Source organism: Mus musculus, chromosome 18 (assembly GCF_000001635.26).
Source record: "Mus musculus strain C57BL/6J chromosome 18, GRCm38.p6 C57BL/6J".
NCBI classification, from domain to species: Eukaryota; Metazoa; Chordata; class Mammalia; order Rodentia; family Muridae; genus Mus; species Mus musculus.
Genome location: NC_000084.6, coordinates 11,706,462 through 11,729,176, shown reverse-complemented (window position 1 = coordinate 11,729,176; position 22,715 = coordinate 11,706,462). Strand labels below are relative to the sequence as shown.

The window sequence follows — 22,715 nt, the reverse complement described above, 5'->3', positions numbered from 1 at the left end:
TCCTACTTCATAACTGTAATTTTGCTACTATTATGAATTGTAACATAAATATCTGATATGTGACTCCAAAGAGGTTGTAACACACAGGTTGAGAACCACTGATCTAGAGTACAGTAATCCAGACCCCTAAAGACAAATATTTTGTTTTCTCTTATGTTAGCTTTTAAGCCTTCAACATGCATTATACAATCCATATAACCACAGAGGTTAGGTACAAAGTAAGGGACTATTGGGGAAGAGAAGACTTCCCAAGGAAAGGGAAATATATTGTTATGGAGAGATGGGGTTGGGTGGGGGGACAATAAATAAGGGGAACTAAAGTGAGAGGATTAAATGGGGGGGATATAAGAGGGGTGAGGAATGCATATGAAAACAGTAAGGGCCACTTGAGGGGTCATATGGAAACTTGTTAACTGTAATATATAGGAGAGGAATCTCATATATAAAATATATGAGAGGAATCTAAATGGAGTCATCAAATAATGGGAGAGACACTGCCCAAACAGACATCTTATACCACCAAATGAAACCTCCAGTGCCAAGAATGGATTATATCCAGTTGAGTTGTTGGACAAAGAGGAGCCATAGAAACCCCCAAACATCTCAGGCTATTTGTCAAGGCTATTGGTGGCTCCCCAGAAACTGATGATAAGTACCTCTGGCTTTAAAGAAAGAAGATGATACTTATGTATCTCAACACACATGGGCAAGTTGAGAGGGTAGCTTACTACAGGCTTCACTCCTACCAGCCTCTGCTCATGGTAATGGAAGGTAGTCTGCAAGCTACCAGAGGAGAAAGACAATTATCACCCAGCAACAAACCCTGTGACCTTCAAGATATGCTGCCTTAAATAGTGTGGGTGGAACCATCCCTGCTCTGATTGGATGTAAAGCCCTTTCATCAGATAGAACCCAGGCCTGACACTGCTGGGGTAGCCAAGAGTCTGGATAGGCCGTGGGCCTAGGGAAAACCCAAATACTGATGTTGTAAGCAATAAAATGACTCAACTTCATTTTGCTATACTGGGCTATGTCTGGGCCTTGCTCACTCATCATTACAGAATCTTCCTCTTGCAGTAAATGGGAATTAACACAGAGACCTACAATGGACAACGTGCAGTGTGGAGAGACTTTGGAGCACTCAGTCCTAAATGAGTGAGATATAGTCATCAAACACTTCCCCTCAGTGATGAGATAGATCTATGTGGAAGAGGCGGTAGAAAGACTGTAAGAACCAGAGCCAATTCATGACTCTAAGGAAAAAACGTCTCTCAGACACTCCAGGTCCGGGATCGATGCTCATACGACCTACAGAGGAGTTGCAGCAGGTATGAACCTGCCCACATAGGTTCAAGCCACATGAGGTCCCAGCACTGAAAGGAGGAGGTGCACAAAGACACCATAATCAACATAATCAATTAATGCACACATAATCAAGAAGCTATTTGCAATTGACAACCACTTACAAAGGAAAAATTAGTTTTCTCTAATGGAGTCTCACTGGGTATATAAACCACATTTTGGGTAGGCCCTATACCCAGCTGTAGTTAGTCAACATAAAAAGAACCCAATGGTATTTTTGTAGATTTTTTTTGTCTCAGATAACTTTGGACAATTTTTGTTTTATTGGTCTACTACTTGTATATTTTGTTTTTTGTGGTTTCTTTTTTTGTTTGTTTTTCTAGATAGAAAAAGAAGGCATGGAATTGGGTGGGTGAGGAAGTGGGGAGGGTCTGGGAGGAGTTGGGGGAGGGAAAACTGTGATTAGAATATATTATATGAAAAAATGCCCCAAAATCTACTTTAGAAAGTTACTGCACTTATCACTATGATATGACTATACATCTCATTCCACATTTGATCAAAGTAACCAAAATCAAGACAAATCTTACTTGGACTTCTTTCTTTTTGCTCTTGTTTCTTCATTTTTAAAAGCACGGTTTCACTGACCAATGTACAGTCCATGTCCACTGTTTCTCCTCCTAATCGTGAGTGACTGCTATCCTAAATATTGTAAAGATCCAAAAGTTAGCAATTATTCTTTCATAGCCTTATGTCTGCTTTTGACGACCAAAAGGGTTAAAAACTCATAAATTTTTACTATTTTATTTTTTGTTTTTTCAAGATAGGGTTTCTCTGTGTAGCCCGGGCTTGTTCTGGAACTCATTCTGTAGACCACGTTGGCCTCAAACTCAAGAGATCTGCCTGCCTCTGTCTCGAGTGCTGGGACTAAAGGTGTGTGTCACCACCCAACAAAATGTACTATTTTAAAGTTTTAAGCCATATTTCCTTTTGTACCTTAGGAACAGAGATTTAGTTTTTTTGACAGTAGAATAGTTTGTGTCAGTCTGAGGAAAAGAAGAACCACAGCCAAGGAAATGGAGATTTATTCACCACTCCAGTCCTTCTGGTTTTATCTACCTTCTCTCATCTGCCTTGCAGTAATAAACTTTAATGCTCATGAAAAGTAACTTCAATAATCAAATTTGATTTTTCCACAGTTATGTGCAACTTTAATAAACTATATAATTTCCTAATATGCCACAGAGTAGGAGAGTTTCACAAACTATATGGACCCTGAACACAGGACAAACACATTTCTAGTACAATTTAAAATAAAAACAAACAAACAAACAACAACAAATCAAATAACGCCCCCTCAAACATAGGGAAAGTAACGATACACAACTTTAATCCCAGCACTCATGAGGCAGAGGTGGGTTTTGTGAGTTCAAGGCCAGCCTGGTCTACAAAGTGAGTTCCAGTACAGCCAGAGCTACATAGTGAGACCTTATCTCAAACACAGCCAGCCAGACACACGCTATATTTTTTTAAAAGTCAACTGGGAAAAAAATTAATGTCTTGACAGCACATTTTCTTCCTCTTTTTAAAAAGCTAATCAAGGTGGCTGGAGGGATAGCTTAGTAGGTGAAAGTACTGGCTGCTTTTGCAGAAGACCCAGGTTCAGTTCCTAGCACTCATATAGTCACTCACAACAATTTGTAACTCTAATTTCAGGGGATATGACTCCAGCACCATCAGGCAAAACTTATACATATAAAAAATAAATAACCCTAAAATCTAAAAACTTAAAGGTAGTCAAGACATATGACGGTACGGCAGTACACACCTACAGTTCCAGCACTGGGGCTGAGGCAGGAGAGTAGTAAGTCTGAGACCAGTCTGGGTTGTACAATGAGATTGTATCAAAAATAACTGAGAACATAGGATGGATGCTTTTTGATAAAAATAAAATCACTTGGAATATGCAACTAATCTTCTGTTATTTAAAAGGACAATATTAATGCTTTATATCAAAGGCCTTTAAAAATCAGAAAGTATTATTAATCTTTCAAAATCAGCATTGTGCTAGAAGAAAAGGTATTATTTGTTTCCTGAGAGAATACACGCAAGTGTTAAGAAGTTACTATCTTGAGCTGACAGGATGACTCAGTGGGTAAATGTACCCGTCACTAAGCCTGACAACCTGGGTTTGATCCCCAGGATTCAAAATGGTAGAAGACGAGGACCTGAGGGTTATGGTCTGACATCTACATGTATGATGTAACATGCACTAATGTGTACATGCAATAAGTGAAATGTGTAAAGTATTTCAAGGAGAGCCTGATAATTCTCTAGACTAAGAAATAAATGGGCTTTAGTTCTAGTTTTTATACTTACCTTTGTATCTATTACAGTAACATCCATTTTATACTGAGAAAGGTCTGCTCCTGGGTCTACACTCCACTGGATATTTTCAAAGGACGTATCTTGGAAAAAAGGAGGGTGGGGTAGGGAAAGAAGCACAAATGAAAAACCCATTTTTTTGCTTTAAAATGTTAGGGGACCCACAGAATAGAGAATGTTCTGCTAATCACCTGTTTGATGAAGGACATCTAGGATATATAAAGAATTCCCATAGTACATACTAAAAAATAAATATCCCTCGGAGCTGAAGAGATGGCTGAGTAGTTAAAAGCATTAACTGCTCTTGTAGAGGATTTGGTTTTGTTTCCTAGCATCTATATGGTGGCTCATAACTGTCTAAACCTTCAGTTCCAGGGACCTGACACCCACTTCTGACAATTTGGCACACACAAAGTGCAAATATGCATACAGCCAAGACAATCATATACATAATATTTAAAAAATTTTAAAAATAAAATAAATACCCCAGTTCAGAGTATGCAAAGAATCTCACCAGACAGTTCAAATGGCCAATAGTCATTATGAAAAATGTGCTCAATATATGGCTAGCTATCAGAAAAATGCAAAACAAAATGATACTGTTCACATCCACTAAGACAGCTATACTGAATGTGTTTATATGTATTGATCTGGAGAGCCTGATGTCTTCACACAATTATAGTACTGTTGTGAAATGGCACAGCTGCTTTGGGAATAGGTAGTTCCTTAAAAGGTCAAACTAGGAGGTCTGAACTATGTGGTTCAGCAATTTTAGTCCCAGGTCAACTGGGAAAAAGGAAAAAAAAAAAAAAAAAGACAACAGCTATTCCCAGAAAAACCTGTACACAAATGCTCATAGCAGCATTATTCATAGATGTTACCTATTCATAGAGGTAACATGACAGCAAACTTGTATTATCTGATGAAAACCTGACAGCACATAAGGAAATTTTATTGAGCAATAAATAGGGATGGGATACTGATATGTACGAAAGCATGGTTGGGAACTGAAAACACAATGTCAGTGCTAGAGAGAAGGCTCAGGAGGCACAGGCGCTTGCCAGGCAGGCACGATGACCTGAGTTTGAACCTTGGAACCTATGCGAAAGGACAAAGAGAGAACTACATAAAGTTGTCCTCTGACCTACACATCACACACGCAACAATAAAGGTAAAAGAAAACACTATGTAAAGGGAAGGAAGTCAGAAGATTTCATACTGACTAGATCTATTCATATAAAACTTGTACAATATTTCAATCTATGGAGATAAAGTTAGACCCATGCTAACTGGAGTTGCAAAGGAAGAAAAAACCTTGAAGATGATGGACTTAAGATTGTAGAGATAGACAGCTCTATAAGTATACCAAAACCACTGGACTCAACACAGGAGACATGATTTGTATTTCAATAAAGTAATTGTTTAAAAGTTACAATTATAAAATTGTTTGAATTTTAATGTATTATAGTAGAAAACACTTGACAACCATGAACTATAGATTAAGAATGTGAAGCAAGATGATGCTAACTGCAAGCAGACTGCAGAGTTTATGGGTAGTGTATGATCTCTAAGGTAGAGTGAAGGAAAAAAAATCAAACATAAAAGCTAAGCAAAAAAGTCAGGCACAACAGTGGAAAACAAACAAACAAACAAACAAACATTTTCACTTTGGGGCTGAAACCTGTGTAAGAACAACTAAATAATGTGCTTCAGGTGAAAAGGGAAAGAAATCAATAATGAAGGAATAACTTAACTTGCTAAAGATAAAAAAAGAAAGAAAGAAAGGAAGGAAGGAAGGAAGAAAGAAAGAAAGAGAGAGAGAGAAAAGAGAAGAACCCTGCCCCTGAAGCCCAGCAATCGTGAGTGGCAGAAGAACAAAGGCAGGTGATGCCCAGCTTAGGCAAACTGTTTCAACAATATGGTGAGGGCTAGGGAGGCCTCAGAAGATAAAGGCCCTAAACTTAATCAAAAAGTCCAGGCACAGTAGAGACAGAAGACAAATGGATCCCTGGGGCTTGCTGGCAGGCAGCCTACAGAGAGCTCCAGGCCAATGGGAGACCACCTAAAAATAAGATGGACGGAGACTAAGTAACAACATCCCAGGCATACACATCTTCATTGTACCCGTACAGATGTGCACAGGCACATGTATATACACACGCACAGGGGTGGGGTGTGTGCATGCACATGTAATTATAAGACTTAAGTTAAAAACCTATTAACTTGTATAAGCTTACAGACAAACATTTCAATGCAAAGAAAAAGGATAGGCTATCTAAGCAGTAAAGAAAAAGTTCTAAATGATGAATTATTTTTAAACATGATGTACACTTTAGGATTACAGATGGAGCTTAGTGGCAAGGGCCCTAGCAAGGATAAGGCCCTGGGTTCAATCCCTAGTATTGCCTCCCTTTAAAAACAAATTAAACTCCCTCTAAAAACTAAAGAACAACAAGCAAGCAAACAAACAAAAACCCCAACTGAATTGTTAAAATACTTTTTAAAAGCTTTTGCAAAGGAAGTAAGAAATAACTATATAAGTAAATCTATACCATCTAAAAATATGCATCAAAGAATTTAAAATGATTTTTGACAAAGCATAAGAGCAGAAACATTTAAAGTGAGATGAAACCAGTGAGAATTATGCTGCGAACAGATATATACAGAAAGAAATAAGCTTCCCCCAGACCCAAATTTTTTTTGTCTAAAGACTGTAAACCAATTAAAAAGAGGAGAGATCCTGTTTTTAATGCACACACCTTGGTTGCTTGGCAGAGCCTTTGTTTTAGCAACTCTACAGGGGTTTAACTGAAGAACTGATGCAAGCTCACATCCTCCATGGACTGCTCTGCTCTTTACTTTTGTTGGCACAAGAGAACCAGTACCCTAAGCAGAAATAATTATTAGCACCTAAATGAAATCACAAACAATTTTAATCAAAATCTCTGAACATTTAACACAAACCTTCACATCACCAAAGAGATTCTCTGTCTCCAAACTTTCCTGTGAACATGGAGGTGTTTTGAAGACAGGATTTTCTTCTTTTATCTGTAATGGTGTTTTTTGGTCTGGAGAGAATTTACTAGAGGACTGGAGGCTCCTCGGCTGTAAGCAGTATGTCTCCCAAGAGTCTTTGGCTGGCATGCAGTCCCCACTCAAGGCTTTACGGCCTGAGGAGGAGCCCTTTGGAATGGGCTTCAAAGCCTCGTAAATAGTGGCTTGCTTAAGTTTGTTTTTAGAAGTCTCGTTTCCGTGGTTCTTCTCTTGCCGCTGAGTAGCTGCAAACCGATCTGACAGGTCCAGAGGTTTATCCATCACATGGTCTCCATTCATGGAGAACTGATTCTCCATTGGGAAAGGAAGGGCATTTTCCTTATCAAAACAGGCCTGGGGGCACTTTACTGCATGCTCACTTTCCTCCTCAGTCCTCTTCCTTTTGGATGCTTTGCCTCCCAGGGATTTCAAAGGCACCAAATATTTATCAGCAACAGTAGTATTCATGTGGTCAGCACTGCACTGTTCATCTACAGAGTCACTTACAGTTTTATTTGTAAGTATCTGTTTACTAGAAAATGACTGGCTAATGACCTTCACTTCTGACCCAAGACTATGTTGTGTGAAAAGGGCATTATCCTCAGATTTGGATCTAACTTTCTCTGATCTAGAAACAGCAATGTTGCTAAAGGGAGCTGTCTTCAGAAGGTTTTTTTTCCCAATGTCTAAGAGAGAGGGGGAGAAACTTGTATTCAAACCCAAATGAGCTTTCACAGTAGAGGTAGCTCCAAATACCGGAGATGACGCCCGAGTAGTAAATTCTTGAGGAGGTGTCTTTGAAGCAGAGTCTGAAAATCTAAATAAATAAAGAATATGTAAGATTTTGTTTTTAACTGAAAATAGGGTAAAAATTTAAAAAAACAGAAAACATTTCTTGCTACAGAATAGTAAGGCATTATCCACCTATTAGAGGCAGAGGGTTAACACAAATGTAAGATGCAGTGGTTTCTTCTTATTTAGCAGAACAGAAAATGAAAGTAGAAATGAAGCCCACTGAGGACTTTTGCTATCATTAAATTTTATAAGTAATCCCAAGGAAAAAATTCCTAAACTACAGAACTGAATGCAAGCTCTCTCAATAGAACTTGAACAAGATATTCAACCTTTGGAGTCACATTTTTGTTATCTATTTAAAGAAAAGAGGAACAGGTGAATAAAACTCAACTTGACAAGTTATTAACAGATGTACCTAAAACCAAGCAAGATATGAGAAGGAAGCATGAGAGAAGGGGCATGAATGAGACGACAAAAGAAATCCTCTAAGCTTCAATCAATTCATACACTAACAATGGTTTATCAACATAGGTCCTGCTAGTAAATAGTATGAAATTTGAGAAAAACAAAACAAAAACAAAATAGGGCTAGACAGGTGGCTCAGCGGTTGAAAGCACTGGCAACCCTTGCAGAGGATTCAGATTGAGGTCCAGTACCTACGTGGTGGCTCTCAGTCATTTATAACTCCAGTTCAAGGGCTTCTGACCCGTTACCTCCTGGGAATCCATGGTGCACATCCACATCACAGGCTCACACACAACTATAATATAAAGTGGATCTTCCACACCAGTTAGTGTTTGGAGACACAATGTAATGACTGTATTTAATGGGCTAAAGCAAAACTGGGAGCTCTTAATGCTGCTTGATGATACAGGAAAAGAATATAGACATAGTATCTGCAGCCCTTTGGGGGAGTACAGTATTGCTGATATTCAGCCTTGTAGGGTTTATTGAGCTACACTAACAAAACAAAACAGAACAAAAAAATATATGCTCAAAATTACCTTAAGCTATCTTCCTTACTTCTTGCAGATTCCATAAAAGGGTGTTTTTTGTGATCTTCTTTGAGACAGTGGTAGAGTTCACTTCCCAGAGGGCTCATGGGACCTTGGGGTTCCTTCAATAGTAAAGTATGCTTAAAGTTGATAAATGCTACAATGCAAATAAATCCCAAAAACATATGAAGTAAACGGAGCCAGAATGAAGAGCTATATAATCAGACAGAATGAAGCTGTATAATATTGTGAATGTATAAATAGCACTGTATTGCAGACTTTGAAGTGACTAGTTTTGTTATTTAAATTTTATCACAATAAAAATACGAAGAGAAGGAAGTACTAGTATTTTATACTTTATACAACTTACTACTGCATAGAAATAGTTCAATACCAAAATACATTAAAATGAAGGGTAGAAAACACAGTGAATGTAAAAGCAAACTTTAGAGGAAATTCTCAAGACTGCATACAAGTCAACTGGGAATCATTAAAACACAAGTTTGAATAGATCTGAAATTCTGTGCCTGTAATACATTCAAGAATGATAAAGACGCTGTTTGCCGTGAATGGACTGTAAGAAAAGTTCTTTGATAGCTCCTCCCTTATTTTCATATCTGAACTTGTTAGATCTATGGCTAGTAAGGAACTAGAGACTATTAAATACACAAAATGTAATGAAAAATGAACTCAAGGTTTAGAAACTCAACAGTCAGACAGTTTTCTAAGAAAAAAAAAAGCAAAGAAGGACTATTTTAAATCTGTCACTTGTTTGTTTTAGTTTTGTTAGTGGTCAAACTCAGGGCCTTGCATACATCATGCAAATGCTTGGCCACTCAGCCAATTTAAATCCCCAGTCCTTAAGTTGTATCAAAACAGAACTTAACCTAGCATTTGGGAAGCCTTGGGTTCCAATTCTCAGAAACAGATGAAAACCCTCTAATTTTGGGCCCCAGAACCGGCTTAGTGGCTAAGCAGCCCTTGCTCCTCATGTAGAGGGCTGGAGTTTGATTTCAGCACTCTTATCAGGCAGCTCACAACTGCTTCTATCTCCAGCTTCGGGGAGGTCTCAGGACTTCTTGTAGCCTTCATTGGGTATCTGATTAGTACTCATACAAACCAACAGGTAGACATACATACAAATAAAGCGAAAACCCAAACACCAAGAACTTAAGATTGGGAACTTTAAATGTTTTATGTTATAAGATGAAGGGGAAAGAAGTAAAGAAAGAAAGTATTAAAGTAATTAAAACCGTTGTACGATCAGTCTTTGACCCAACTTCTAAGGATTATGCTTAGCTGAATTGGTAGGTTCTTAAATTCAGGCAAATTTTCAAATCAAATGAAAATTTAATGGCTGTCAGAAAAACTCAAGTTCTGAATTCAATCTAAAGGATGTTTTCTTACAATAAATATGGGGAGGAAACATGAGAGAAGGGGCATGAAAGAGTTGGCAAAATAAATCCTCCAAGCTTCAATCAATTTATAGCCTAAGGATTTGTTGTTCTGACTGCATTGAAAGGATCACATAACAGTTTTGTTCTAGGCCTTTATCCACTGATGATGGGATAAAATGATTTTTTCCTGCTCATTCTCATGGAGAGCCCTGCCTCTTTAGCACATCCCACCAGCCTGTGCCATCATAACTGGCTCCTGCCTAATTGTTTAAGAATAGATCCAGTGGACATATGAATTATTAACAATTCATATAATCATCAAACTAAGTCACTACTTACAGATTCTTCTTGACCATTAAGTCCAAGTGTCTCAGCAACAACAGTGTCTAAATTAAAAGATGTCTTATCAGTGGGGTAACTGCTTGTTTCACATATTTCTAAAGTAAAAAGAAAAAACACATATAATTTTAGACAGTAGATATAAAAAAATCACATAGGTCCCATTTTAAAGATGACAGTGGACAAATTTTAAACTGTTCAGAAGGTATAAAATGCTTTCTTATAAATATCAATAGGTTAAGATATTTTAGCATTCAAATTGTTAAACTTTTTCATTTGTCTAAGTTTTCTACTTTTCCTTAATTTAATACAAGACTTCAGTTATATGTCTTCTCAAAGATCCTAGGCGCTATTCTAAAATGTAAAAACAGAACTTCTGTTTTCTAAGGAAAAAACCAAACAGAATTTGCAGAAGTATGAAAAAAGAAAAGACATAATAAAAGTTTAAACACAGAAGGACCCTAAATTTGCGTTGGGAAATCAAGACAAAGTACGCAACTTGATGCCTAACTTGATGCTTAAGGAGAAGGGAAGTTTCATCATTTAAGGGGATTGGGGTGGAAAGTAAGGTCTTAGGTCTCTTTAAGGATTCAGATATATGGGACAAAATGGCTTTTCAGAGAACTGCATGTGATGTAATAGCTAGGAACGGAACCATGGAAGATGAAAGCAGAACATGAGCCCACATTTGTAAATTAGAGGTCAGAGGTTAGATTATGCTGACGAGTTCAGAATTTCTCCTGGGACCAAGGAAAAGGGACAAGAGATTTGAAATGCCAAATGTAAATACTTGGATAAAAAGGGTAATTCTGACTCTTACAGCCTTACAGCCAAGAAGCAAATCTAACAGGCAATGAATGAAACAAAGTCCTAAAGCAGTCTGAAGATGCTGGTGGCTAGAATTAGTACAAAGGGTACAGAGAACACGTGGATCAGTAAACTGGAGGATGTTTGACATGAGGAGCAAGAGTCTCAGATGACTCAAAGCTTAGTACTGACATAACCAAAAGAGATGTGTAGACTGTCATCCACTGAGACAAGATAAAGTGTGATGTAAGAGCTTCCATTTCTGACATGTTGAAGAAGAAATACATGTAGGCAGAGACTCTCAACAGCAGGCAGATTCATGGTCTGGAATTCAGGAGAAAAGTCCTGAACAGCTACAGATTTAGGGTTTATTAGCATATAGGTAGGAGCAGAATACGGACTCTAAGTGAGAATTTTAGAGAGAATTACTTTACTTAGCAAGCTCAGTTCCAAACACTTCTGTTAACAACTTTGAAAGCTTTCTCTATAAGCAGTTCAGAGCACTAAGTGGGAGTGTGTACAGTATGTATGTCCTCTCTCTAAACTGTCCTTCTCGTCCTCTTCCTTTGTGCTCTTCTCTTTCTGTCACAGGAGCATGGTAGGAGCAGACTCCAGAGCAGGCTGGGACAGATGAGTGCTAAACAATGATACTGACAACAAACTTCTTTGTTAACTTTGAAAAGACTGTATAACTAAGCAGCAAAAATTAAGGGGAGGATTTTTTTTTAATGGAAGATAATATACATGTACACGCCAATAAGAAAAGTCCGGCAGAGTAGCTAGAGATATAATAAAATATAAGCAGAAAGATTAGGGATAGTAGCAAAGCCAGTTGTCTCCTATGTGCAAAGGTGTGGTTCCAAACTCTAGCATGGGGTGAGAGGGCACAACAAACAAATCTATGTCTATGATTTCTGCTTTCTATGCTTGTAGGTTTTTTTTAATGATAGTTTCACATAGTCAGTTGTACCTTTCAAGTTTTGAATCATGCTACTAGTTTAATACCTAATGATCTCCATGAAACTAAAGCCTATGGTGGAGTCTAAGAGTCTGTCGTCTGCTCTGACCCATCAGTGCTGTTCAATACAGTGGCTCCCTCCCTCCTCCGTTTTCCTGCTGGCCATTATTGTTAGTCCTCCTTTCCCACTGGAAGCTCATTTTCTGGCTACTTAGTTCCGTTTCCTTTTAATAACCTCTAAATCACAACAGAAACAGCTGTAATACTGTCAGTGTGTACATGTATGTCTCTGTGTATGCGGGTGTGTGTGTGTGCAGGGGCTTTAGGGGACAAAAATGTCTTTCCCTTTTTTATATAAAGTACAAACAACAGAGTACACAAACAGATATACAGTGTTTCTACAGTACTAACTCTCTATGGGGGCAATAACTAGGGTAGAAAATGTATAAAATGGTTTCTGGAAAGAGATAATGAATATCTCTGAAAAAGAAGATTAAAAAAAAAAAATCACTGCTTAATACGACGACAGAAGTGAGCAGGCCTCGGGATCTGAACTCGTCTCTTCCACCTACACTGACTTGCTTGGCAATCTCATGGCTTTAGATAGTATGTTAGCAACCTCCACATGTATCCCAGTACACGGGAGTTTTCCCCTAAAGATGAACATGCTTCCACCACAAGACTTTAATAATCTTTATCTGAACATGTTTTGAGTTTCAAGCAATATTTTCAAAGCCAAACTCCTGAATTTTAAGCTTCTCTGAGTCTCTTCCATCTGTCAAGAAGCAATTCTATTGTTCCTATTGCCCAAATCACTTCACCCTTCACCCACCCTTCTCTGCCATAGACTTCCATAGTGCTCCTCACACAAACTAAGCGACACTGGACTTTTCCAAGGACACGGCTCCTGGACACCACCCACTCCTTTAGCCTCTGGTAAAGTATCGCTTTAGTAAGAATTTGTGCTGCCCTTGCCGTCCTGCTTTGTCTTCAGAATACTTGACTCTACCTGACATGAATTATTTTTCTTTTTCCCATTATCAGACTGAAGGTTCCACAAGGGCAAAAACTTTCTTTGTTCAGTGCCTGACATAGCAGACCCTTAAATATTTGTTAAATCAAAGAAAAAAAAATCACAAAAAAGTCTTTCTTACTTAAATCATCAATACTTTACATTAGATTAGATATTAACATAAATTAATACTAGGATTAACATTACTTTCTCATATTAAACATATCTCTAAAATACTGGCTAATTCTGATTATTGGTCATTTTTGTTTACCAATAATCACAATTTTACACTTACAGCCACAATATCTTACTTACTTGACAGTGGTGAGTGATTTTGATCACAAGTGTCAGCTACGAGAATTTCATGTTCCTCAGAGTTAACTGGTGCAGGAGCTGAATCCTTAGATATTTTTCTTAATTCTAAGGGGGGGGGGGAGAGGATCCACAGTAAATAATGATAAAAGATGCTATCAAGATTTAGTCTGATAAGTCAAAATAAACTTGTGTTAATGAATAACAACCATTATTTTATAGATACAATTTGCATAATTCTTTAGTTCCACTGAGAAACAAATTCTTTAGTTCCACTGTCCTATAGGCTAGGAGAGTGGGAGAGAGGAGATTGGAACAGCTTGGTTTCTATGACCTGAGTTACCTCAGTAGTGACAGCTCAGTCACTTTTCTCATCTGAGACAAAGCACTACTAAAAATGTTATGGGCTCGTGTTTCTTTAAAACCTGTCTGGAATGAAAACTGGAATGTGCTTCACTGGAAATCTCTATTGCTTAAATACTTAGTTCAAAGACAACCAAAGGATAAGGTAAAGGGACAGAATTATACTTTAAATATAACATGAAAATTAAAAAGTTCTCCACACTTTTTTTTTTTTTTGGCTTTTTGAGACAGGGTTTCTCTGTATAGCCCTGGCTGTCCTGGAACTCACGTTGTACACCAGGCTAGCCTCGAACTCAGAAATCCGCCTGCCTCTGCTTCCCAAGTGCTGGGATTAAAGGTGTGCGCCACCACCGCCTGGCTAGACACTTTTAAGATAAGTAAATATGATAAAGGGATTACCACTAGTTAAGTCATTAAATCATTTAAATTTAACTATCTTACTTTCTAAGTTAGAAAAAAAAAAGAAGGATAAAATTAAAATCAAGTTTTAAAATCATATGCTTGTTTTCTACAATTAGGAAATAAGCATTTTGAAAAGAATTTATTTATTTATTTTATGTATATGAGCACACTGTAACTGTCTTCAGACACACCAGAAGAGGGCATCAGATTCCATTACAGATGGTTGTGAGCCACCATGTGGTTGCTGGGAACTGAACTCAGGACCTGTGGAAGAGCAGTCAGTGTTCTTAACCGCTGAGCCATCACTCCAGCCCCAGAAATAAGCCTTTATGGATACAAATAACTACTAATAAAAATACTGCAGTTGTTTTCTGGGCGGTCATGTGGATGAATTTAATCATGATATAAATTATACATATAGCTATCTATCTGCACCTTAGAGACTAACACATGTTCATTTAAGATGTAGGGTTTTATATTTTAATTTAGCTTCTACTAGATAAAGGATTTAAAAACATTTCTGCTGTTCTCCACTAGATGGTGATAAAAACACACAAAATGAAGGAAACTGCCAACTTCACATTTTCAAATAAAGACGGTAATTAATTTTTTTAGAGTTTTAATTTTTATACAATATATTCTGATCATATACTTTCTCCTCCCAGATCCTTCCTACCAGTTCAGCCTCATGTTCTCACTCTCTTATATTTTTGGTTGTGAACCTAGCCTTTAATGGCTGATCCATCTCTCCAGCTCCTGTTCTCACTTTCAAAGACAAAAGAACCAGGAACCTTTTTAAACTTCCAAATCAAAACAGACTACCAACAACAATAAAAAAGCACAAACACAAAGCTTTTTGTTTTTGCCAACTAACTACTCCTGGGCACAAGGGCGGCCTGAAGTGTGGTTGATAAATCCAGTACCACCCACTCCAGCAGAACATTGGTTTTCCCTCTCCGAGCAGGCATCAACTGCAAACAGTTTCTTAATTAGAGTGAGACTTTGTGTCCACTTCAGTGCTGGGAGTCTGTCTGGTTTAAGCCTGTGCAGGTCTTGAGCATACTGTCACAGTCTGTGAGTTCATGTGTCAATCCTGTTGTGTCTGGAAGAAGCTGTGTGTTTCCAGGTGTCATCTACTACCCCTGACTCTTACAATATTTCTGCCTCCTCTTTTGCTCATATGCCTGAGCCTCCACAGGACTGGTTTGATAAAGACATCCCATTAAGGGCTGAGTGCTTTAAAGTCTTACACTCTCTCTATGCTGTCCCTGCGAGTTCTGGGGGTCTGGCTAGTTGATGTTGTTCTTCCTACCCAGTTCTCAGTCAAATGGTTGGCTGAAACATCATCTCTTTGTTAATTACCATCTACTGTAAGTAGCTTCTCTGATGAGGACTGAACAATGCTCTTTGTTCTATTGGTTCTACTGTTCAATATTTCATGAGGAGTCCTTTTATAGTTATGTTCCTTTAGCAGAATAATAGTAGTAAGTTGTCCCCTAGGCCTAAAAGCTATCTAGATTCAGATTCTTGGCCACATTAACAGCATCAGTAGGGGTTTTATCTCATGAGCCTTAAATCCATTAAAAAAGTTGCTCCAGTAACACCTGTGCCACTATTATTGCATATATTTTGTAGGCAAGTATCTGTCATGCTTCACAAAGTTGTAGACAGGCTAAATTATCTCTCTTCTCTGTTAATATGCAAAACCTTCCAGAACCATAAACACTAGTCAGTAGGGGTGAAGTTCCTAGTTAGGCACCATGTCAAGTTCTTTATTTTCAGTGACATAAGTTTGTATCTTCAGCAATAGGGCCTTACCATCAGATTATGGAGAGTAACCAACAGCCTTGTAAATAGCTGGTGATGTTTGTAAGGTGGTGGTCTTTTACTTTATATATATGGGTGTTTTGTCTGTATGTATGTCTGTGTACTACGTATGTGCCTGATGTCTATGGAGACTAAGAAAGGACATTGGATTTTATGGAACTGGAGTTAAAGATGGTTGTGTGATGCCATGTGTGTATTGGGAATTGAACCTGGGATCTTAATTGCTAAGCAATCCCTACACCTTGCATAGATCTACTTACTATTTTTTTTCTTTTAAAATTGTTTTTTTAAATTAGTTATTTATTTCATTTACATTTCCAGTGCTATCCCAAAAGTCCCCCAGACACCCCCTCCCTTACCCACCCACTCCCACTTCTTGGCCCTGGCGTTCCCCCATATTGAGGCATATAAAGTTTGCAAGACCAAGGGGGCTCTCTTCCCAATGATGGCCAACTAGGCCATCTTCTGACACACATGCAGCTAGAGACACAAGCTCTAGGGGTACTGGTTAGTTGCTATTGTTGTTCCACCTATAGGGTTGCAGTTCCCTTTAGCTCCTTGGGTACTTTCTCTAGCTTCTCCATTGGGGATACTGTGTTCCATCCAATAGCTGACTGTGAGCATCCACTTCTGTGTTTGCCAGGCCCTGGCATAGCCTCACAAGAGACAGCTATATCAGGGTCCTTTCAGCAAAATCTTGCTGGTGTATGCAATGGTGTCAGCATTTGGAGGCTGATTATGGGATGGATCCCCAGGTATGGCAGTCTCTAGATGGTCTATCCTTTCATCTCAGCTCCAAACTTTGTCTCTGTAACTCCTTCCATGGGTGTTTTGTTCCCAATTCTAAAAAGGGGCAAAGTGTCTACACTTGGGTCTTCGTTCTTCTTGAGTTTCATGTGTTTTGCAAATTGTATCTTGTGTATTCTAAAGTTTCTGGGCTAATATCCACTTATCAGTGAGTACATATCATGTGAGTTCTTTTGTGATTGGGTTACCTGACTCAGGATGATGCCCTCCAGGTCCATCAATTTGCCTAGGAATTTCATAAATTCATTCTTTTTAATAGCCGAGTAGTACTCTATTGTGTAAATGTACCACATTTTCTGTATCCATTCCTCTGTTGAGGGACATCTGGGTTCTTTCCAGCTTCTGGCTATTATAAATAAGGCTGCTATGAACATAGTGGAGCATGTGTCCTTATTACCAGTTGGACTATCTTCTGGATATAAGCCCAGGAGAGCTGGATCCTCCAGTAGTACTATGTCCAATTTTCTGAGGAACCGCCAGACTGATTTCCAGAGTGGTTGTACAAGCTTGCAATCCCACCAACAATGGAGGAGTGTTCCTCTTTCTCCACATCCTCGCCAGCATCTGCTGTCACCTGAATTTTTGATCTTAGCCATTCTGACTGGTGTGAGGTGGAATCTCAGGGTTGTTTTGATTTGCATTTCCCTGATGACTAAGGATGTTGAACATTTTTTCAGGTGCTTCTCAACCATTTGGTATTCCTCAGGTGAGAATTCTTTGTTTAGCTCTGAGCCCCATTTTTCAATGGAGTTATTTGATTTTCTGGAGTCCACCTTCTTGAGAACTTTATATATATTGGATATTAGTCCCCTATCTGATTTAGGATAGGGAAAGATCCTTTCCCAATCTGTTGGTGGTCTTTTTGTCTTATTGACGGTGTCTTTTGCCTTGCAGAAGCTTTGCAACTTTATGAGGTCCCATTTGCCAATTCTCGATCTTACAGCACAAGCCTCTGCTATTGTATTCAGGAATTTTCCCCCTGTGCCCATATCTTCGAGGCTTTTCCCTACTTTCTCCTCTATAAGTTTCAGTGTCTCTGGTTTTATGTGGAGTTCCTTAATCTACTTAGATTTGACCTTAGTACAAGGAGATAGGAATGGATCAATTCGCAATTTTCTACATGATAACTGCCAGTTGTGCCAGCCCTATTTGTTGAAAATGCTGTCTTTTTTTTCCACTGGATGGTTTTAGCTCCCTTGTCAAAGATCAAGTGACCATAGATGTGTGGGTTCATTTCTGGGTCTTCAATTCTATTCCATTGGTCTACTTGTCTGTCCCTATACCAGTACCATGCAGTTTTTAATCACAATTGCTCTATAGTACAGCTTAAGGTCAGGCATGGTGATTCCACCAGAGGTTCCTTTATTGTTGAGAATAGTTTTTGCCATCCTAGGTTTTTTGTTATTCTAGATGAATTTGCAAATTTTCCTTTCTAACCCTGTGAAGAATTGAGTTGGAATTTTGATTGGGATTGCATTGAATCTGTAGATTGCTTTTGGCAGAATAGTCATTTTGACTATATTAATCCTGCCAATCCATGAGCATGGGAGATCTTTCCATCTTCTGAGATCTTCGATTTCTTTCTTCAAAGACTTGAAGTTCTTATCATACAGATCTTTCACTTCCTTAGAGACACGCCAAGGTATTTTATATTATTTGTGACTATTGTGAAGGGCGTTGTTTCCCTAATTTCTTTCTCAGCCTGTTTATCCTCTGTGTAGAGAAAGGCCATTGACTTGTTTAATTTTATATCCAGCTACTTCACTGAAGCTGTTTATCAGGTTTAGGAGTTCTCTGGTGGAATTTTTAGGGTCACTTATATATACCATCATATCATCTGCAAAAAGTGATATTTTGACTTCTTCCTTTCCAATTTGTATCCCCTTGATCTCCTTTTGTTGTCGAATTGCTCTGGCTAGGACTTCAAGTACTATGTTGAATAGGTACTGAGGAAGTGGGCAGCCTTGTCTAGTCCCTGATTTTAGTTGGATTGCTTCCAGCTTCTCACCACTTACTTTGATGTAGGCTACTGGTTTGCTGTAGATTGCTTTTATCATGTTAAGGTATGGGCCTCAAATTCCTAATCTTTCCAAGACTTTTATCATGAATGGGTGTTGGATTTTGTCAAATGCTTTTTTTGAATCTAAGAGATGATCATGTGGTTTTGTCTTTCAGTTTGTTTATATAGTGGATTACGTTGATGGATTTCCGTATATTAAACCATCCCTGCATCCCTGGAATGAAACCTACTTGGTCAGGATGGATGATTGATTTGATGTGTTCTTGGATTCCGTTAGCAAGAATTTTATTGAGTATTTTTGCATCCATATTCATAAGGAAATTGGTCTGAAGTTCTCTATCTTTGTTGGGTCTTTCTGTGGTTTAGGTATCAGATTAATAGAATGAGTTGGGTAGAGTACCTACTGCTTCTATTTTGTGGAATAGTTTGTGAAGAACTGGAATTAGATCTTTGAAGGTCTGATAGAACTCTGCACTAAACCCATCTGGTCTTGGGCTTTTTCTGGTTGGGAGACTATTAATGACTGCTTCTATTTCTTTAGGGGATATAGGACTGTTTAGATCATTATTCTGATCCTGATTTAACTTTGGTACCTGGTATCTGTCTAGAAATTTGTCCATTTCATCCTAGTTCTCCAGTTTTCTTGAGTATAGCCTTTTGTAGAAGGACCTGATGGTGTTTTGGATTTCTTCAGGATCTGTTGTTATGTCTCCCTTTTCATTTCTGATTTTGTTAATTAGGATGCTGTCCCTGTGCACTCTAGTGAGTCTAGCTAAGGGTTTATCTTATCTTGTTGATTTTCTCAAAGAACCAGCTCCTCGTTTGGTTGATTCTTTAAATAGTTCTTTTTGTTTCCACTTGGTTGATTTCGCCCCTGAGTTTGATTATTTCCTGCCATCTACTCTTCTTGGATGAATTTGCTTCCTTTTGTTCTAGAGCTTTTAGGTGTGTTGTCAAGCTGTTAGTGTGTGCTCTCTCTAGTTTCTTTTTGGGGGCACTCAAAGCTATGAGTTTTCCTCTTAGAAATGCTTTCATTGTGTCCCCTAAGTTTGGGTATGCTGTGGCTTCATTTTCATTAAACTCTAAAAGTCTTTAATTTCTTTCTTTCTTCCTTCCTTGACCAAGGTATCATTGAGGAGGGTGTTGTTCAGTTTCCACATGAATGTTGGCTTTCTATTATTTATGTTGTTATTGAAGATCAGCCTTAGTTCATGGTGATCTGATAGGATGCATGGGACAATTTCAATATTTTTGTTTCTGTTGAGGCCTGTTTTGTGACCAATTACATGGTCAATTTTGGAGAAGGTACCGTGAGGTGCTGAGAAGAAGGTATATCCTTTTGTTTTAGGATAAAATGTTCTGTAGATATCTGTTAAATCCATTTGTTTCATAACTTCTGTTAGTTTCACTGTGTCCCTGTTTAGTTTCTGTTTCGAGGATCTGTCCATTGCTGAAAGTGGGGTGTTGAAGTCTTCCACTATTATTGTGTTAGGTGCAATGTGTGCTTTGAGCTTTACTAAAGTTTCTTTAATGAATGTGGCTGCCCTTGCATTTGGAACATAGATATTCAGAATTGAGAGTTCCTCTAGGAAGATTTTACCTTTGATGAGTATGAAGTGTCCCTCCTTATCTTTTTTTGATAACTTTTGGTTGGAAGTCGATTTTATTAGATATTAGAATGGCTACTCCAGCTTGTTTCTTCAGACCATTTGTTTGGAAAATTGTTTTTCAGCCTTTCATTCTGAGGTAGTGTCTTTTTCCCTGTGATGGGTTTCCTATAAGTTGGAAAATGTTGGGTCCTGTTTGTGTAGCCAGTCTGTTAGTCTATGTCTTTTCTTTGGGGAATTGAGTCCATTGATATTAAAAGATATTAAGGAAAAGTAATTGTTGCTTCCTATTATTTTTGTTGTTAGAGTTGGCATTCTGTTCTTGTGGCTGTCTTCTTTTAGGTTTGTTGAAGGATTTCTTTCTCTAGGGCGTAGTTTCTGTCGTTGTATTGGTTTTTTTCTGTTATTATCCTTTGAAGGGCTGGATTCGTGGAAAATAGTGTGTAAATTTGGTTTTGTCATGGAATACTTTGGTTTCTCCATCTATGGTAATTGAAAGTTTGGCTGGATATAGTAGCCTGGGCTGGCATTTGTGTTCTCTTAGTGTCTGTATAACATCTGTCCAGGATCTTCTGACTTTCATAGTCTCTGGTGAAAAGTCTGGTGTAATTCTAATAGGTTACTTGACCTTTTTCCCTTACTGCTTTTAATATTCTATCTTTATTTAGTGCATTTGTTGTTCTGATTATTATGTGTCGGGAGGAATTTCTTTTCTGGTCCAGTCTATTTGGAGTTCTGTAGGCTTCTTGTATGTTCATGGGCATCTCTTTCTTTAGGTTTGGGAAGTTTTCTTCTATAATTTTGTTGAAGATATTTGCTGGCCCTTTAAGTTGAAAATCTTCATTCTCATCTACTCCTATTATCTGTAGATTGGTCTTCTCATTGTGTCCTGAATTTCCTGGATGTTTTGACTTAGGATCTTTTTGCATTTTCTTTGATTTTTGTGCCCATGTTCTCTATGGAATCTTCTGCACCTGAGATTCTCTCTTCTATTTCTTATATTCTGTTGCTGATGCTCACATCTATGGTTCCAGATTTCTTTCCTAGGGTTTCTATCTCCAGCTTTGCCTCACTTTGGGTTTTCTTTATTGTGTCTACTTCCCTTTTTAGGTCTTGTATTGTTTTGTTCAATTCCATCATCTGTTTGGTTGTGTTTTCCTGTTTTTCTTTAAGGACTTCTATCTGTTTGGTTGTGCTTTCCTGTTTTTCTTTAAGGACTTGTACCTCTTTAGCGGTGTTCTCCTGTATTTCTTTAAGTGAGTAATTAAAGTCCTTCTTGATGTCCTCTTCCATCATCATGAGATATGCTTTTAAATCTGGGTCTAACTTTTCAGGTGTATTGGAGTATCCAGGACTGGCTGAGGTGGGAGTGCTAGGTTCTGATGATGCTGAGTGGTCTTGGTTTCTGTCAGTAAGATTCTTACGTTTGCATTTAGCCATCTGGTAATCTCTGGAGTTAGTTGTTATAGTTGTCTCTGGTTAGAGCTTGCTCCTCCCGTGATTCTGTTAGCCTCTATCAGCAGACCTAGGAGACTAGCTCTTTCCTGAGTTTTAGTGGTCAGAGTACTCTCTGCAGGCAAGTTCTCCTCTTGCAGGGAAGGCACACAGATATCTGGTGTTCGGGCCTGCCTCCTGGCAGAAGATGAAGGCCCGAAACAGGGCCTGTCCCAGAAGCTGTGTTGCTTCCACCTGTCCCAGAAGCTGTTAGCTTCTGTAGTTCACACTCTTACGTGCGCAGAGTAGTCTCTGAGGGATCTGGGAACCAAGATGGCTCCCCCAGGTGCTCCAACAAACCCCTTCCAGGTGGGGTGGACACCTCTCCTCTGGCAGGGAAGGTGCCCAGATGTCTGGAGCCCAAAACAGGGTCTTCCCCAGAAGCTGTGTCGCTTTGCTTCTGCCTGTCCCAGAAGCTGTTAGCTTCTGTAGTCCACACTCTCACCTGCGCAGACTAGTCTCTGAGGGATTCGAGGACCAAGATGGATCTACTTACTTTTTAAGTGCTAATTTAGCAAACCTCCTTTTCCTAAATGTTTCAAATAATTTGGGTTAAGAATTAAGTCTTTGTCATTTACTTTAAATGAGCAATAAAAGAAATAATTACTTTATCATGCCACATAAAGCTACAAGTACAAGACCATTTAAAAAAGTAGTTTTGAAGCATTTAGGTAAAACAGTAAACTGGAATGGAGTTAAAATTAGGTTCTATAAGCCCGGAATAATGGAGCATGCTTTTAACCCCAGCACTCAGGAGGCAGAGGCAGGTAGATCCGAGTTGAAGGCCAGTCTTGACTATAGAGCAAGTTCCAGGACAACCTGGGCTCTACAGAGAATTCTTGAGAAAAACAAAAGCAAAA

The 22,715-nt window shown here is 38.5% G+C and overlaps 1 protein-coding gene across 6 annotated transcripts in view; it reads right to left on the bottom strand.

Moving 5' to 3' along the window:
* Rbbp8 (retinoblastoma binding protein 8, endonuclease) overlaps positions 1 to 22,715 on the bottom strand; it is a 109,932-nt gene that overhangs the window by 14,031 nt on the left and 73,186 nt on the right. For 3 of the 6 annotated variants that reach the window (NM_001252495.1, NM_001081223.2, XM_006525812.4), the window contains exons 8-14: positions 13,339 to 13,443; positions 10,247 to 10,344; positions 8,520 to 8,632; positions 6,652 to 7,537; positions 6,447 to 6,573; positions 3,682 to 3,770; positions 1,893 to 2,004 (exon numbers count right to left, since the gene is read on the bottom strand). In NM_001252495.1, coding sequence (NP_001239424.1) covers positions 1,893 to 2,004; positions 3,682 to 3,770; positions 6,447 to 6,573; positions 6,652 to 7,537; positions 8,520 to 8,632; positions 10,247 to 10,344; positions 13,339 to 13,443 — 1,530 coding nt within the window. Of the gene's footprint in view, positions 1 to 1,892; positions 2,005 to 3,681; positions 3,771 to 6,446; positions 6,574 to 6,651; positions 7,538 to 8,519; positions 8,668 to 10,246; positions 10,345 to 13,338; positions 13,444 to 22,715 lie in introns of all 6 variants that reach the window. The other 3 variants (NR_045527.1, XM_030250421.1, NR_045526.1) reach the window with 2 other exon arrangements.